The sequence below is a fragment of the Pseudochaenichthys georgianus genome, chromosome 18 (assembly GCF_902827115.2).
Source record: "Pseudochaenichthys georgianus chromosome 18, fPseGeo1.2, whole genome shotgun sequence".
NCBI classification, from domain to species: domain Eukaryota; kingdom Metazoa; phylum Chordata; class Actinopteri; order Perciformes; family Channichthyidae; genus Pseudochaenichthys; species Pseudochaenichthys georgianus.
The window spans coordinates 14,579,080-14,591,626 of record NC_047520.1 but is presented as its reverse complement, the minus strand read 5'-3'; the positions used below and the strand labels follow the sequence as shown (position 1 = coordinate 14,591,626).

The 12,547-nt window shown below is 42.7% G+C and overlaps 1 protein-coding gene across 1 annotated transcript in view; it reads left to right on the top strand.

Moving 5' to 3' along the window:
• The first annotated feature begins 1,561 nt into the window (after positions 1–1,561).
• The window catches only part of LOC117463661 (urea transporter 1), a 22,490-nt gene continuing 11,504 nt past the window's right edge, over positions 1,562–12,547 (top strand). Inside the window, exons 1-5 of the mRNA XM_034106020.2 lie at positions 1,562–2,040; positions 2,444–2,633; positions 4,311–4,439; positions 5,120–5,309; positions 9,351–9,498. Coding sequence (XP_033961911.1) covers positions 1,914–2,040; positions 2,444–2,633; positions 4,311–4,439; positions 5,120–5,309; positions 9,351–9,498 — 784 coding nt within the window. The 5' untranslated portion in view covers positions 1,562–1,913. The remainder of the gene's footprint in view (positions 2,041–2,443; positions 2,634–4,310; positions 4,440–5,119; positions 5,310–9,350; positions 9,499–12,547) is intronic.

The following is a 12,547-nucleotide window of genomic DNA, read 5'->3' as shown; positions in this document are numbered from 1 at the left end:
AAGCACATAGCATATAGAAAGCAATGTCTGTACAGCAACTACTCAAACTGAAGAGTCTGCTTTTTATACAGTTTCTATGAATTCAGGCTTGGTCAAGAGATAAATGATCCATGACCCTGTCAAAGGACTATAGACCCATGATCAGATCAATGGTCACCCATTATGTGGTCACATACTGTAGCACCTTGTGATTGGTCATCTACCGGAGTGAGGATATCGCAACTACACTGATCTACTATCTTTTGACATGTAAGGGTTACCGAATATTATTATTTATACAACATTATAGCATCAAGGGCACCAGGGCATGTCAACCTTATGCTGTCCTGGCAAATTGTTCAAAGTGGAGATCCTGAAGTTTTCTAAAATATTACAATTGTGAGGGGTAGGGAAATTATAGTATTCAAAGAAATGTGCGTGTGCTCTGTGAAGAATGTGGGAAAGTGAAGTGACTGTGTTGAAATGTAGAGCAAAGACCATGTGGAGAAGTCATGTCACTGGGTTCAGTATGCATACACTGCACACTGGTAACACATTAGTGCAGACAGCAATGTATCACTATATAGTCCCCTGAGAGTGCTTTATGATGCACTCAGTCACCTCTGCTGGAATATAAGTCTTGAATAGAACAGACACACAACATGTAGATTGAACATGAACATTGACTGTAAACAGTATAATAGCGTGCCTAAGTGTTTTGTTGTTGTGTGGATCACACTAATGAAACCATCACATGGCACAGGTCAAAGTTTAATCTTCCGACATTTAGCTGCGTGTCTTCCACTTACTGTATTACAGCTCTCTCTGACGTGCGTTAATGTCAATCTATATCTCTTTTCCCTTCACAGTCTGTGAGTGATGGAATGATTCAAGGAGCAGAGACAGACAGAGGGAGGCGGATGTATCTATTGAAGCACGTAAAAGATGGATAGTGTGAGATGGACGGAGGAAGCGAGAGAGAGAGATGAGCTGTCAGGGGTTCTGAATGGCAAAACAATTTCCACCTGCAAAAACAAGGCCTTTGAATCCCCGCTGCACCGGCTCACACAGGGGGAAGAGTTCCCTCTGTGATGGTATCCGACTTGCTGTTATTGCCTTCACTTACTGAGCTGAGTCTGTAAATAGACATGCATACACACAAGGATGCATGAACCCCCAGCAATGTTGTGTTTCAAAGGCATTTCTCGGTCATTCATGTCATTCAACAAGTCTTGTGACAACACCAGGTTGCAGGAATGCATGCATAACAACATCTTAAAATATTTGAAAGGCATTAGCAGTGTGACAAGCGTGTTAAAAGAAACAAATCATAATGTCCTCTCAGAAAGATCTGCTGTCCACTACACTTTCCTCCCCTGCATACATGTTCTAGAACAAAAAGCAGTAGAGATAGCACGGTGATATATTGCACCTTTTGGAAAGGCTTGGGATAACAGAACATGTGCTAATGGTTTACAAATAAAGGAAAAACAAACATGTGGGCGTACGCTGCCATAAAAGGTGGATGAGTAGCTAAAATAGACAAACAGTGGGTGAAGGGATGTCACAGTGGTGCTGGGAGACAGGTGATTATGAAATGGGATAAACGGAGCAGGATCTCACTCATCTTCATTTGCTTCAGTGCTGCAGTCAATGGACTTTGTGCTTCTGTGGAATGGGTGCAAAGCCGAGTGAATACGTTACCCAACTAGCTTGTTTATAAGTCATCCCTTTAAGCCTCACCGGGGAGGAGAGAGGGAGAGGAGGAGAAGGTAAAAGGGATGACTTGGAAAGAAGAGGAGGAAACGGCAACAGGAGAAAAACCAGAGGAGCAAGAACAAGCAGAACTAAGTAAAGTGAAACTGGGACCTTCCAACATTGCAACAACATATTTTTAAAAACGTTTTCAGCGGTGTGGTGCAGCAGCTGCAGGGATGTGGATGGATACCAAAGCAGAGGAGAAGGAGGCCAGCAGGAGTCGTGCCAGCCTTGGCCAACGTGTGTTGAGCGGTCTGCTGTTCTTTACTGGGGATATGGAGCACTTAAATAGGTACATGCAAGGTAGGAAACATCTTGAACACAGGTTTAAACTTGTCTGACCTTTTAAGAAAATGTGTTCAGAAAATTGCATAATTCATCAAGTCTGAGTCTTCTAGGATTAATTGCATAACTTTTTAAAAAGAGCAAGTTGCCAAACACTAGGAATGTGTCATAAATACATGGACATGCTGTGAAATGCTGATGTTGACATTAAAATATGCAGATGTAATCATCCCACAACTCCCACGGTGAGCGCTGCTGCACTCTTCCTCTATAATCATCATTAAACTCTCATCTTGGTTCTTGTATTAAACCCTGTATTGCCATCAACAAATCCAACGGGGGAACATGGATTTGTTTGTTTTTGTACTATGTTGTCTCAGAGGGAAACAAATGTGAATCTGTTTTCTTTCTGAGTCTACAGACAAAGTGTTTGGGCTGCTGCTGGCGGTGTGGGGCCTGAGAGGGGTGTCCAGGGTGATCCTAGCCAACAACCCGCTGAGTGGAGCTCTCATCCTGGCTGCTCTGTGCTGGGCCTCCCCCTGGCAGGCCCTGCTGGGGACTCTGGGTGTACTGACCTCCACGCTAACAGCTGTTATCATAGGCCAAGACGGGTAAATGTAAACACAAGAAAAAAACATAGAAGCTTGTAAAAGTGTATTGTTTGCAAATGTAATGAGCTGTGTATCTTAGAGCTACACGACATTAAAATGGCCCTTTTAAAAAACCAAGCCCTCGTTATAAACCTGTCTGTTGCCCGGTAGCCGACCCTGTAACACAAGCCTATCATTTGCTCGACCTTCCGACAAAAGTTGATTGAGAGTTCTGCTTTAAATTCATGAGAACAGCTCCATGACTGAGAGCCCTCTGTTCCCCCGCACCCACTGCCTGCCTGTTCTTATTTCATAAATGTCCTAATATGTACAATAAGCCGCGAACAATATGCCAATATACTACATTATATAAGGTTTTTAAAGTATCTCAGTTAAGCTGGGGCTCCTAATGTTTTAAAATGTGACATGTTGAATTTATTCAGTTTCCCCCAGGGGCCTCAGCTCATTACAACTTGTTCTTTCTTTTCTCATGGGGACCATAAAAACGCTAATGTGGGTTTTTAATCATGAAAACAATCTGATAACCGTTTTTTATAAGTATAATTAATAAATGTTGATAGCAGCTGCATCGTGACTGTCAGTTATTGCCACAGATATTTCTGAAGTGCTATCATGTGCTCTGTGCCAGCAGCTAGCAGGATGTATGAGAAAGACGTGTGTATTTACATTTACGTGTATGTATGTTTACACAGAATCGGTTGGTGTCTCTGCATTACCATCGTAGCTTTAAATAATGATAAGCAAATAATTGCAAAACATCTTTCAAACTACAGTTAGATGGACCGAATAAGATTAACAATCTTACTATATAAATATTTGTTTTGGATGCTTTTCAAATGATTAATTAACCATCTAACAAGGATAATCATTCCTCAAACTCTTCATAATGTTTAGGGACGGTCAATGAACCATTAACAACTTATATCTCCTGCATCATTAATGTTTAAGATGATTTACAAAGGATTTGGTAATCATTAACACATATTCAATATAGTATATAAAATGTTATGTGTGCCAACCAATTATAGCACTACTAGTTATTGCTAAAGATTATTAATTGTAGTAACAGTTACCTATTCATTACCTAATGTGACATGAACCTCCAGTTGAGCATGTTTAAACAATCAGTTTTACTGACAGTAACTAACTTACTGCCACTGTGTTACACAAAGTAGGAAATAATAAGTGATTCCTCCTTTTGTGTGTGTGTGTGTGTGTGTGTGTGTGTGTGTGTGTGTGTGTGTGTGTGTGTGTGTGTGTGTGTGTGTGTGTGTGTGTGTGTGTGTGTGTGTGTGTGTGTGTGTGTGTGTGTGTGTGTGTGTGTGTGTGTGTGTGTGTGTGTGTGTGTGTGTGTGTGTGTGTGTGTGTGTGTGTGTGTGTGTGTGTGTGTGGCCTACCATTACTATACTTGTGGGAACCTAAATCTGTTTACACAGTCACGTGTGGGGACTCGCCTCCCTTATGGGGACAAAATGGAGGTCCCCATAAGGGAATCATTAATTTTAGGGTGAAGACTTGGTTAGGTTAGGTTTAAGGGTTAGGGTTAGGCATGTGTTGGTTATGGTTAAGGTTAGGATAAGTCTCCAGGAAATGCATGTAAGTCAATGTAATGTCCCCTGAAGTGATGTATACACGGTGTGTGTGTGTGTGTGTGTGTGTGTGTGTGTGTGTCTGTAGTGCTGAGGTGTCAGGAGGTCTCCATGGGTTTAACGGCATGCTGGTGTCCATGCTGATGGGGGTGTTCAGCTCGGCTGGAGACTGGTACTGGTGGCTGCTGCTGCCCGCCTGCTTGGGCTCAGCTACATGGTGAGACACAAATTGTTTTAAGCAAGTGACCGTCACCAGACGACAATCTGGGTATAGAGTATGCCACAAGAGAATGAGCATAAAAAAACGGTCTCCAGAAGTGTTCACTTAGAGCTGCTCTCGGAAGCGCCTCTTTAAAGTCTTTACACTAAGTGCAGACCAAGATTAAAAGACAAGCGATCAGAACATCTTAGCTCCACATATCACTTCTTGTGAAAGAAAGAAGTGGCATGATTTGTTATTACTTTCTTTCACATATGACAGTAAACTAAATATCTAATGCTGTGAAGGATCAGAAAAATAATTTGTAATAACATTTCCTAAAATATAATGGATATTTTCCTTTTCATTATTTTTGAGACAATATGGGGAAGACAAATTACATTTACATAATTATTAGTGGTACTGTAGGTAGGGTGTTTTTATTTAAATGTAGTCCTCATATTTAATTATATATTAATCTTATTTATGAAGATTTTTGCCAATTTGTTCTGCCAGAGCAGTTGTGAGACACAGTAAGAAACAGTATGTGAGAAATGGACACCAACAGGGAATCTATGTTGGCAGGCCTCTCTATTTATTGTCAATATGAACACCATACAAGTCTACAAAAACCACCCAAACGAGGTCATTTCATTAAAACTGACCTCCACCCTCTCACCCCCCGTCCCCATCTCCAGTGTGTTTCTGTTCAGCGGTCTCGCCCCGCTGTTGGACCGCTGGGACTTGCCTGTCGCTGTGTTTCCCTTCAACATCGTCATCGTTCTCTACCTCCTTTGTACCGGCCCGTACAACCCCTACTTCCCGCACCACCCGGCTACACCTGCAGGGCCGATGGAGATCAACGCCACTGAGCTCATGGCAGTGGAGGTGAGGCGATCCGATGTTAGTTTGATTAAATAGTTGTTTAAAGGCTTCTTACACAGAAGAATAGAGGTTGCTGTTTAAAAGCAAAGTCTACAATCTCGATTTGTTTTCTTTGTGCTGGGTTAACTTTATCAATGGCAAAAAGAAGGATTAGTTTTGTATTACAATGTCAAGTCTTAAAAACACACGTTTTTTGAGGGGGTTTAACAAAAACACTGAAAAACGGAACCCAGACGTCGTACTTGAAATCACCTGTTGTTCCGTAATCTCAGTGAAATGTAGGAACACGGCATACACACATATGTAACCAACTGTAGACATTTGAAAAGCTTGCAACTTCACAGTCAGCCAGATCATTGACCTTCACAACAACACAAGTATACCATCCCAGCAGACCTGAAGCGTCTGGGGAGCCCCCAAGAAAGCCTGACCACATGAGAAAAAACTAAAGGGTATGACCATCGTGCAAGTTTTCACTGTGACAAGTGAGTTTGCAGAGCTTTGAACAGTGATGTTCACCACGGCCCGCCTCCAGAGCCTCAGAGCTGTCCAGCTGTCCTCGGTGGGGTCCTGTTGATACTGAAGTCACTCTGTGCAGAGGCCCACAGTCAAGCACACCAACATTATAATTTATGTAACCCATGAGATCATTTTTTTCTTATGTTTTGATTTTGAAACTTCCCCCAAGAAATACAGGTGTATACAATTGTAAGTCTCTCCCATTTGTATAGTGAAATAAATATTTCTTCTAAATCTTTTTTATATTATAATTGGTGGCTTGCACATCTCTGCCCAACTACTGGGCTGCAGGGTTCAATAATCTGTCACAGGTATCGAGCCTAATGCCATTACTGCTGGCAACCCTCAGCTGCCTCTGCCTATAGGCTCAGAGCGAATCTGATAACCTTTGTAACATTATTGGCAACACATACTAAACAGATGGAAATCACCACCATCACCACTTTCCCTCGGTCTTAAGAATTGTTCAATAATTTACAGCTGGAAAGAATCGGTTACACATTGAAAGGCTCTTCCAGGAAGTCAAATATATCTGAGGTTATTATGTGTTAGATGTGGTGTGTTATATAACCAAGCCAACAGTTTGTGTTGTTGTAGTTGTAATGTGTTGTATTTTGTTTTGCTAATGGGACAGTCAACCACAACCAATTTTTTATTCTTCTCAATTTGTGTTTAAAAACCAATAAACAAAGTTCATAAAAAACTTAGATTAGAAGTTTTAAAGGGAACTGATAGCAGTGACATGTAAATATGGATGATTGTAAAACTTTTCGGTGTGTCTGATATGTTGCAGTGAACAAGTTAGGAGCACAATATGCAAAGGATCAGCCAGCAATGACTCACCAGTTACCTAGCAACAGTTACTGATGAAGTTCCTGTTCGGAAATTGTAATAAGCCCAAACTGTTTTAATTAGCAATTCATGATGATTAAAAACTCACAGTGGAGGTTAGGCTGTTTCAGGAAGTCATTTTTTCCGGTTTCTGTGGACTGAGATAAATACCCTGTAAAGCAAAGAAACAGTTTGCTTAGACCACCAAAGTACAATGAAATGCAGTCGCCTTGAACTGCTTCTCACGAGACTTTGGCAACAAACCGAGACTCTAAGCAGCTGCTGCTTTAGATCTCTGTGAGCCAGCTGGCATCTCAATGCTCCAGGAGCAACTGAAATGCAATCTTCATGCTTCTGTTTGGAAACAGGCACCTGATTAAGTCATACGAATCGGAAAAGTGCCATCTTCTTACAAATGTATCGAGTGCAAGGCAAGGCAAGGCAAGGCAAGGCAAGGCACCTTTCAGCACCAGGCAATTCAAGGTGCTTTACAAAAATGAAAGACATTCAGACAAAGGCATTTAAAAACAGTAAAAGATAATAACTGAAACATTAAAAGAAAAACAAAAAAATGAAAGACATTCAGACAAAGGCATTTAAAATCAGTCATTAAAAAGAAAAGCTAATAAAATAAACATTAAAAGATAAAAGTTACAATGCAGTCTAAGATATGAATAGTTCAATTCTTTCGGTTCTTGATTTTTAATTTATTCACAGAACCTCCCTTTGGAAATCTGAACATTTCCGTCCCGATTGTTAATTTAGACTGATTGTTTTCACCATGTTATGCTCGCATGACATCCACAATCGGACCCTCAGGAGGGTGTACTAGCCCCCTACTCTGCTTTGCGTTCCATAACAAAGTCTTTAAGTGTTACCTGAACACCCTGTGCTACCAAAACACTATTTTTCATAAGGATTGCATTTGTGTATATGTATTGTGTATGACTACTTACAGTTCAATAGTATTTGATGTGGACAACAAAACCAAATGCAGATGCAACACATGTTGTACTTTCTCAAACATATAAGTGTAAAGGATAAGGTTATGGGTGTGATTCCGTCTGTATCTCATACAGATCGATAGTGATCGGGCCACAATATGATTCAAACTCGATTTTCGACTCAGTTCCCTGTGCTTGGTGTGGGAAATGATAGCATGAAAGCGTAAAGTGTTTGTATAAGTGAACTGATTGCAATACTGTAATCACACAAAGGCAAACTTGGGAGAAAATGTATCATTTGTTAATGCTAAACTAGCACAACAAGAGACATTTGACCTTTAGAGTTTAACGAGTAACAGTTATATCTAATACTGGTATTTTGTGTGATTTGTCTCCAAATGACACAACCTTAACTTAGATGTAGGATAAGTATCCATTGGACGCAACACCAATCTTTAAAAAACTAAATCGGATGGAGGAATTAATCAATCGTTAAGAAAATACCAAATATATAATAGATCCCCTCCACGATATTGTAGATGGAAATAATGGATGGAATACCTAACTAGACACGTAAGGAGGTTTGGTGGTTGTTTGTGTTTCTGAATCGAGGCACGGTAATTGCCAGGAGAGCTGAAGGATGGGATGTGTATCTTTGCACACAAAGTGAAGTTGTCTAAACTAGATTAGATATGCTGACAAAATCCCCTCGGTGCTGTTACGGTTCCTGGAGTCAAGATTTACACCAAGTTCTATTAACAAGCATCGCGCCCCGTGGCACAGTATGTCCCTGACACTAGATGATTACTTTTTCACCGTTTTCCAGGCCAGGAGAGATGTGTTCTCTCTGTTTCCTCCTATCTAACACAGTCTCTCCCTCGTTTCGTCTTCTTCACTCATTCGTCTGTCCCTCCCCTTTTTAAATGCTCCATTTTCATTTCAGAAATTCCCTTTGGTTTGCTTCTTGGGAGATCTGAAATCTCTCCGCCCCTCTCCTCCCCATCTCCCCAGTCTCTATCCATGTCCCTGCTCTGCATTTCAAATCTCATTCTTCTCTAACTTGCTACATCTTTCATCATCACTTTCAATAGCCTTTGTTTTTTGGAATCCTTCTTTGATCCTCAATTCACTTTACAATAAAAAACTAATGTGTGTGTAACCACATTTCCAAGGACAGCACATAAAGTCATTTTTTTTTGTTTCAGTCCTTGACGTGAAACAATCGTCTTTTATTTCCTGTTTTCTTTTCTATTGCTCTCCCTCCTTTACTTCCACCGTCTCTGTTTCCTCCTTCCTTCTCTGCTCCTCTCCTCCTTCCTCTGTCTCTCTGGGGATGTGGATGACGTGGATCCTATTTATATTTAATGTCTCCAGCTCTCTCTGCTGAGGCTCTGGCTGCGCTACCACAACAGCGCATTTAATCCTTCCCCACACAAACACGCACCAACCTACACACACGGGTGTACACACAGAGGGTATGCACAAAGACTTGTGTCGAAGAGATATAATTAAACTGCATTTATGACTTGTAAATATCAGCGACTGGCAGGTGCAGCCATCCTGTCGCCATGGAAACTCTTCACACTTTACTGGCTGTTGGGAATGCAGCGTGTGTGTGTTTACTGGGTGTAGAGAAGAGAGGCGTGTGCTCTTGGGATTTAATACTTGTAAATAAAAAGTGTTTTAAAAGGATTTCCAATATGCTTCAACTCATCTCAAAGTCTCCCTTTGACTTGTGTCCCTGGTGCAGGTACTGCGTGGCATCCCTCTGGGTGTGGGTCAGATCTTTGCCTGTGGGGCACTGGGGCCCTCGCTCCTCATCCTGGGGGCCGTCCTACTCTACTCCCCCCTGCTGGCCGCCCACGCTCTGCTGGGATCAGCAGTCGGAATGTTGGCTGGTGAGTCTCCATCTGTGTGTTTGCATGTGTGTGTGTGGGAGTAGTGGGAGCATTAGCAACATGGGAACAGTATATTATTGTTGTGTAGGTCATACTGTGCATGATAATGTGACATTACAAGCAGAAAAGCTTCAATTCTTTCTTCTGGTTTAACCCTGAATTCCTACTATAGTTGGTACTTTTATCTTATATCGATTTACTTGTCAAGGTCTCAGGATGGGCCTTTTCAGTGCCATACCTCTTGTATCACACTCTTCCTTCTTGGTTCTTTGCTGACAGGGAAAGCTCCAACATTTCACACATAAATGTCTTTGTACTAGTCATAGGGAGTTACTCTGTGAACACAGTTGTAATAATGTCCTGTGTGGCTCTGGAGGAGATTATTTTGAGAAAAGAACCCCTGATGATATAATCAGTTATATGTCAGCTTGGGCACAAAGACAACATTTATAACAAAAAGCCTTAGTTGTTTGTGTATGCACACAGGAAGGATGTGACAACATATTGCGTTATGTCACATAAAGGTACTACAGTGATACTAGCGCCTGCTCTGTTGGAGGAGGGGCGTCGCCGTACTGATGATCACCTTTGATCATGTCATATTGATATAACAACATGTTGGGAATAGAAGGGCCTTAGAGTGCAGAGTGCAGACAGAACACAACATGGAGAGTAGGGATGCTCCGATCAGGGGTTTTGGGGCAGATCACCGGAATCAGAATCGGCCGACACCGATCCGATCATAGGGTGGGGGGGGCTGGGGGGATCTTCCATTCAGTGATGTTTAAAACTCAGTCAATGGGGCTCATTGTTATATTGCTTCAGTTTATAATCGTGACAGATTGAAAAGTTCAGATTCATTTTTCAATAAATAACGCGCTTCCACAAACAACAAACAACAAACAACAAACAACAAAATTATTGCATTCAAATTAAGTACATTATTCAAGTTTACATTAATTTTGGATAATAACACGGGAGAAATGAGCAGAAGCTCTCTCCCTCTCTCTCTCTCTCTCTCTCTCTCTCCCCTCTCTCCCTCTCTCTCTCCCTCTCTCTCTCTCGCGTCTCTCTCACGTCTCTCTCTCCCTCTCATCCTCTTCTTCCTCTCATACTCTGCTTCCCTCCTCTTCTCCCTCTCTCCCTCTCTCCCTGTCTCCCTCTCTCCCTGTCTCCCTCTCTTCCTCTCTCCCTCTCCCTCTCTCCCTCTCTCTCTCTCCGTCTCTTCCTCCCTCCCTCTCTTCCTCTCTCCCTCTCTTTCTCTTCCTCTCTTCCTCTCTTCCTCTCTCCCTCTTCCTCTCTCTCTCCTCTCTTCCTCCCTCCCTCTCTTCCTCTCTCCCTCTCTCCTCTCTCCCTCCCTCCCTCTCTTCCTCTCGCCCTCTCCTTCCTCCCTCCCTCTTCTATCCTCTCTTTCTTCCTCTCTCCCTCTCTCCCTCTCTCCCTCTCTCCCTTTCTCCCTCTCTTCCTCCCTCCCTCTCTTGGCCTCTCTTTCCAGTCCTCCTCGGTCCCTCTCTCCCTCATCCGTCCCTCTCTCTGCACGTCATCCTCTCTCTCTCTCTTCCCTCTCTACTCGCCCTCTCTACCTGTCAATCCCATCTCTTCCTCTCTTCCTCTCCTCCCTCTCCTCCCTCTCTCTCTCATCCGTCTCCTTCCTCCCTCCCTCTTCCTCTCTCCCTCTCTCCCTCTCTTCCTCTCTCCCTCTCTCCTCTCTTCCCTCTCTTCCTCTCTCCCTCTCTCCCTCTCTCCCTCTCTTCCTCTCTTCCTCTCTCCCTCTCTCCCTCTCTTCCTCCCCTGACAGCCTGTCAGTATTTCATGCAGCTCACTGATCCAGTGATGAGTGACCCGACAGTGAAGAATAAACACATGTATAACTAGTTTGATCCAGAGGTAGATAAAATAGCTACGTGTGTTAGGTCTAACTCTTAGTGTGTGTTTTGCTCCGTGATCCGGTAGAGCTGCAGCTGATCCTGATCCCTCTCCCTTTCTGCTTCACACACGTTGCATACCGCTATTAGACTGGTGAAGCCATTCGGCGAGCTTTGACAGAGAAAAGTCTCATGTATTTTGTAGGGAAGACCCGATCACCTTTTTTTGCTCCCGATCCGATTCCGATCATTTGATTTTGACAATCTGCCGATACCGATTTTTCCCGATCCGATCTTTATGCAATGCATTAAGAGAAAAAAAAGGTAACAGATAACGGCTGGTCATCCAACGCGATGAATTCAGCTATCTTGGCTCTTATTGTGTTGGCCTTTTCACTGTTCTGGGGCAGTTTGTCTTTCCTTTTTGAAAGTCTTTGAAAGTGTCGGTTGTTTCAGTGCCGTTACCTGAGTGGCCGCTGTGTACTCGCCGTGTTGTTGTTGGTGTTTGTTTCTCAGGTAGCGTATTAGATTGGTCGTGTTGAACGTAGCTCTGTTCTTTCCACCACGCGGAACCTCCGCCTTGCAAACATTGCATCTGGCTGTTACACTGCCTTCGCTTTCAATTTTATAATACTTCCAAACTCCTGACATTTTCTCTGTCCCGACTCCCGAGTCACCAGCTGAACGTAGCCTCTCGTTAGCTTGCTGCTACTATTAGACACTGCGCCCACTCTGTTGCCAGCTTTCAGAGGAATAAGCAACCAGGTCTGAAAACAAGCCCAAAGAAAGCAACACATACATGATGTTGTGTATTTGAAACCAAAACTAAGTCCTCAGGATGACTTTAAGACGTGAACATGGTCATTTTTGTTTTGTAACATTAAATAATAAAAAAAAAAATGATAAAAAATAAAAAAATCCGGATCCCCGATTTTTTTCTCCCGATCCCCGATTTTTTGAAAATCACGTGATCGGCTCCGATCCCCGATCACGTGATCGGATCGGGACATCTCTAGTATTTTTGCGTCATCTGATCGGCTCTCCTGATCAGCCTTTCTAGAGAGCACCGATCACACTATTAAGATCGATCGGAGCATCCCTAATGGAGAGAGTTGCAAACGGACTCACACAGTGTTGACATTTCGGTTTGTCGGCAGCTCAACCCCTAAACCGCAGGGGCGCCC